The sequence below is a fragment of the Galendromus occidentalis genome, unplaced genomic scaffold, assembly GCF_000255335.2.
Source record: "Galendromus occidentalis unplaced genomic scaffold, Mocc_1.1 scf7180000076630, whole genome shotgun sequence".
NCBI classification, from domain to species: Eukaryota; Metazoa; Arthropoda; class Arachnida; order Mesostigmata; family Phytoseiidae; genus Galendromus; species Galendromus occidentalis.
The window spans coordinates 209,254-214,936 of record NW_003804619.1 but is presented as its reverse complement, the minus strand read 5'-3'; the positions used below and the strand labels follow the sequence as shown (position 1 = coordinate 214,936).

The window sequence follows — 5,683 nt, the reverse complement described above, 5'->3', positions numbered from 1 at the left end:
AAGGCACATGTACACCTGAGCGTGGATCTTGTCGAGAGCCGGAGAGGCTCGAAGTCGGTTCGGAAGGGACACGAGATCACAGAATATCAGCCCGGAGGAAGGACAGAAGCACGGACCGGATAAATGAAACAGGCCTGGAGAAGTCCGCTATCGGTTTCTAACTGCAGTTCTCGTCTGATATCCAGATGAACGTCTCGCCGGCTCCCCACGAATTGACTTGTCTTTGAATTCGCCAACTTGGCTCCATTGTGTCATCATGGAAGCGTTTGTGTGAGAGGGAGAGTGTTTTTCTCCGCTTTGAGCGGATGGAAATTCGCTTGTGCATTGGTTCGTGGCGGTCGTGTGTGTGTGTGTGTGCGAAGATATTTGTTGGCATTGAAAATGGTGACATGAATCGATAGGGAGCGAAACCCCGGCTTTTAGTTTCGACTCCCTTGCGTTCGGTTACATAACGTCACCGAGTGGCATAGCGCGCTGCTCGCCTGTCTGTTTGCCGGTCCGCTTGTTGGCTTCCAGATCATTTGAGCAAACGGACAACGCAAATACGGGGAGATATCGAAATCACAAATCAGATATCATAAACATGAATTCCTCGTTTGACTGACTCCGTCATCCTTGCGAACTCCTCACTTTTTCTGCTGGCGTAATTCAATTCTTCAGGAGCGAGCGATTTTCCGGGCGCTGTTCGGTCGTGAAAAAAGAACTCGGAACGATTGTGATATTTTTGCTTCTCTTGTTATCACCTACATCCGAAGCCATTCAGTTTATTGAGGCTTCCCACATTTCGATAATTACAACCGTATCGATAATAATTTATTCATTCATTAGTTTCAATAAAAACACCCCCACTATCACCATCTCGATCATCGTCATCAATCGCATCCGAACAACGTCTTGTGCTGCCGAAAAAGTGTGCTAGCTCAGCTCTAGCTAACTGGTTGTACATCCAGCCAAATAGATGTCGTAGATGCGCCTTGATCAGTCGATCGATAGAATATAGTATCAATCGATCGATAACGATAAAACACAGAATACAATCATGGTATAAATTTCAATTTCATGAACTAATTTCCGAGGTATGCCGAGAACAGACGCGACAGAACTGAATTAGATTTTCCTGTCGACTTGGTGCCCTTCGGGGGCAGAAGCTCGTCGCAAATTGGATTTTCCTTGTAGCTCATGCAGATGGTGTCGGGAAGGTTCGATGCGGCCATCTTCATCAGCAGCTGGCCGAATTCGACTGCTTCACGACCGCATTTCTTCTCCACAGCTGCCGTTGTGCATAGGTTGTGCCGAGCGTACACACAGCAAGCGGTTGGAATCCGTTGAGTGTATTTCGCAGCCGTGATACGCTCTAGACCCACCTGAACGTCGTTCAAGCATTTCTTCTGGTCGGGTTGAGTTTGTCCGAGACAGGGAGCATGTTTGAGATAATCTGAAACAGAAGAATTTCCAGAAAATCGGATCATAGCATCATGACATTTTTCATGGAAGTTTCTCTTCGTCTCGCCGAATTTTCTGTCAAGAAGACGAGCTAAAGAATTCTATGGCTGAGTAGGGGTCCAGGCGTGAACAAATACTGGAGTTGGAGGAAAATTCCCCGGCAGAGCACGTTCAGTTTTCCAGGCACTGAGTCGGTTGTACCTTGGGATATTCGTTGCGTATCAACAGGACTGAAGCGTTAATTATTATTGCATGGCAATTTGGAGCTGCGGTGTTGTAAGTTGAGAACGCGCGCGCGCATCGGATGACAACGTCGCCGCCAGCTCGAACGAGCTTCGGCCGCTCGGCTCGCTCGTTCGACTGATCGTCCATCGGCTCGCATACACCGCGTTTTAGTTTACGGATAAGAAACGCTATTTCAGTTGGTAATCATCAGATGGCGGCGGCGACGAATCGCGTAGCCCGGGGCCGAGCACCAATGTTGCGGTGCTACCGCGCCGAAGGAAGGGGCGAGCTTCTACCGAAGTAGACCCGCTCTTGCAGGTCTTTCCTCGCTTACAAACATTCGATGGGGTGTTGACGTAAGAGTGGCCGGCTGACTGGCAAACACGCCATTCCATGCGGACCGTAAATTTTTCTTCATCGATTGTCGCTATCTGCTTGAGGTCAGATGCGCTTTCGCTGTATACTCAATGAGCGTCAAACACTGTCATGGAGCTCATTGACTCTCGGGCGGATCTCTCTCGAAATCAGCATCGGTACCCGTTATGATTCATGAGCAAACTCTTTTCCTGAAACTCGGGAGTCTCGTATGCGAAAGAATTTTTCGCATTCCGTCTTTCGCTCCATGAAGCGAAAGACGGAGGCAAGTCACTCGATGCCCCTCAATAAGCTGACTTTAATCGTTTCAGCCGCACGTCTCCCCCGTTTTCGCCATTTATGGCTCGTGCCACATGCGTGTACTCTTCTGCGGGTCGATGTCTATTATCGGCTGTCACCGAGTCCTTCGAACTCCCGAACTTTCGTCCATGCAAACGCAACAGAAGACTCCGCGACTCAATCTCCACCCTTTCATCCTCGTCAGGAAATGCCGCTGACTCGAGGACCGAGTTTTCTTGTCGGGGAAGTTTGTTGGATCCGAGAAGTGATTGGATCGGAGGAGAAGGATACTCCGAGAATACTTCGGGAGTGATATGGGAAGCTATGATATATAAACATGGACGAGAAGTCGTGTGTAGGTGATATAGCGAGCTAAGCGGAGTGGAGGATTTCCTCCATTCAATCGGGAAAACCCATCTCTGGTGAGGTTTCCGAATCACTCGATTCTCTCATCGTGAAAAGGGTGTACCAATAAGTTCAAGGACAAGCGGCAAGCGATTTACCCTTCTCCTTACAGTTCCTAGTCTCGACACTCAATAGCTCCGGATTATGACACAGTACTGTGCGCTGTCAGCAGCGAAGCTCCGTCACCAAACTCCGTCGGGCTACCAAGAAGAGAGAATGACTTACCCACGCGAATCTTGCTTCCTCGCTCGCAGAACTCTTTCAGGAGCTCGTTAGACCCTTCGGTAGCGAACGACATTAGTTCTCTTTGGAGAGGCGTCGCGCACCTGAGAATAGAGAAGAATTCTGAAGAAGAAACGAATTAAGAGTGCAGAGCGCCATCCCCTTGTATAGGAAACTCTATACGCGACATGAAGGCTGAATGTGAAAAAAAACGTATGCATTAGAAATGGAGTGACCAAATTCAAGGGAAGAGAAGAAGTTAACCTCGAGGAGCTTCGGCTGGTACGCATATGTAGCCGGAGGTCTTTCCTGTACGAGGTTTTTCATTATCGTATCAAGCATAGGTTGATCATGAGAAACAGAAAACAAATTCCTGACATCACGGTCTTGGCAGAAAAATACATCTGAGGGAACGCATTAGTTCCGTCTGAGTAAGTCCTACAACGACTCAGCGTCTTGAGAAAGTCGGTAATAGAACAACTTTTTGTTATTCTGAAGCAAAAACTAAGATTCGAGAAGTCAGCTCCGGAGAGATCCCTGCGCTCATGGAACACGACGAGGCCCTCAATGATGCTTCTATGAGTCTCGAAATTCGATTAAGGAAACATCTCCGCAGGGATGTCACGGACTCCGTGATAATTCCGGAATCAAGTCTCGCATCCTCGAGGAGGAGATGCAGCGTCATGGTGCACATCGTTCCGGAGAGATCGGTCACTGCTGGAGTCTGAGGTCGTTTCTTTCCGACGGGGCTACCGAACTAACCTGTTAGTGAAGTTCTTGAAGCACTGTTGAGCTTCTCCGAGGAATCCACACTGCTTGTCAAGTTCATTGTCAGTCGTCGCAACTCCGCTCGGGTTCTGGTTGAAAAGTAAAAGTGTGGCCGAACACAAATCCAGCTCGCGCAGGTGACAGGACTGTGCAGCTGTCAGCGAACCTGAGCAGAACACTGACTTTAACGACGATTCATCATTAAGCGAAGTGCATAGAAATATTCTGAGAGCTCTTTTTTCCGCGAATTCGGATTACCCCCAAGGTCACGGGGAATCCAATTCGAATTCGTCGGCGCTCCACATCGATCAAGGTCGGGAACACTGCGGGGCTTCAGACTCAGCATGGCCTCATGCGAATTTCGTAGGATATAATCAGTGGATGTCGAGTTTTGGCGTGGTCCGGAGACGAACACGGCAGAATGTAATCATCCCATGATTTCGAATAAATCTTTAATCCCATGAGGGGGAATAAACCACATCTGATGCATCGGAAGCTCGATTTGAGTGGTGTGGAATCGTTGCATTTTTGTCTCCACTCTACGTACCCATAAACGCCACAGCCAAGAGGAGCACCGTGCACTTGTCAACCATTTCCACTTGATGGATATGTAACACGCGGGAGAATGGATTCCGTCCACTTATTTGCGGGATTGAACGCGAACATCGACCTTTGCGCGAAAGTTGTGGTGTTTTATACCAACGCAACGCTCTTACCAGCAGCGGGTGAGGGAGGTTTAGACCTCGACCTTGCTGAGCTTTCCCCAAAAAACTGAAGAAAAACAGATACACACAAGCCTGCCACTCGTCCATCAGGGAATCCCCTAACATTTTGAGTACCATCGCTCGGACGATTCAGTTCTATACAGGGCATACAGAAAAACATAAAGAATGGACACGGCAGATGCAAGGGATGAGCGATTGCGGTGGCAAGACGGAAAGACAGAAGATGGCGCGGAAGACATCAGATGCAGCGAGAATAAGCACAATCGAATAGGTCATTCAACTTCGTGAAGGTACTAAAAGCCGCAATGTAAATTCGGATAATGCTACGATGTCTCGTATGATTGTTCACGTGGCTCCGATTAGACGATCATCGAGGAGTGGATTAATCATTGAATCCAAATCGTGCGGATAGGTCACAAGTATTTTTGGAGAAGTTTCATTATATGAGTCGATAGTGATACATCTGCGACAATCCCTTGAAAACCACACTGTATCCGCATCCCGAACTTCTGAGGATCGATATATTTGGGCACTATAAATCTCACACCCGGTCGGAGTTAAGCCACTCAAGATTGACGATGTCGTCGATCCGGGGAGCCCAGATGCAAGATTCCTCGGGAAGTACAGAATTCTAGGTTTTTCAGAAGAAAGCCGTTCTAAGTTCAACAAGCCGTCAAATCCGCCACTTCTCAGAAATGTTCCAAAGCCGCCTATCACGCTTTGTGGTTCTACACGATGAGTCACTGCGGGCTAAGCACGGGTCCGTTATCTCGGAATCGGCTGACAGGACTCTTTCGCGACTCGGAAACCGAAAGGCGATGGGAGCATCCATTCTTTTAATCGATGTCCATTCATATGAAACCCCATTAGATCTAGGCTTGAGCGCTTTCTCGCTGTCCGAATCGTAGAATTGAGCCGGATAATCTGCCGGGATATATGGGGAGAGCCGCGCTGGAGGAGCCCGAGAACCCGGGCTTCCCGACTACCGGGGGATCGCTTTCCCCGCCAGAATGCACTCATGTTGAATTTCCTGTTTCATAATACATGTGAGTATCGTCATAAACAGTGGAGTGCCGCAAGCTTCGCGTAGTGTCGAGAAGTCGTCCTGCGTGCTCGGTGATATGAAAACCGGAATATGAAACCCGAAACGGATGTCTAGGCTCCTTTAGAGACTCGACGACTGCTCCGCGACTCGTGACCCATACTCCGTCAGGATCGGCCTCAACGGACCCTTGGAGGCC

At 48.7% G+C, this 5,683-nt stretch overlaps 1 protein-coding gene across 1 annotated transcript; it reads right to left on the bottom strand.

The window, feature by feature from the left end:
• Positions 1-716: 716 nt before the first annotated feature.
• On the bottom strand, positions 717-4,378 carry LOC100897433 (uncharacterized). The gene is made up of 4 exons (XM_003739956.1): positions 4,265-4,378; positions 3,712-3,883; positions 2,953-3,053; positions 717-1,435 (listed from the first exon to the last, which is right to left on the bottom strand). The coding sequence occupies exons 1-4, from the start codon at positions 4,308-4,310 to the stop codon at positions 1,065-1,067; spliced, it is 690 nt and encodes a 229-aa protein (XP_003740004.1). The 5' UTR covers positions 4,311-4,378; the 3' UTR covers positions 717-1,064.
• Between the last annotated feature and the right edge of the window lie 1,305 nt (positions 4,379-5,683).

Coding starts and splice junctions, on each gene's coding strand:
- LOC100897433 (XM_003739956.1), bottom strand. CDS start 4,310: ATGGTTGACAAGTGCACGGTGCTCCTCTTGGCTGTGGCGTTTATGG. Junction 3,884..4,264: donor CTTGGCTGTGGCGTTTATGG/GTACGTAGAGTG, acceptor TGTTCTGCTCAG/GTTCGCTGACAGCTGCACAG. Junction 1,436..2,952: donor AGGAAGCAAGATTCGCGTGG/GTAAGTCATTCT, acceptor CTTCTGTTTCAG/ATTATCTCAAACATGCTCCC.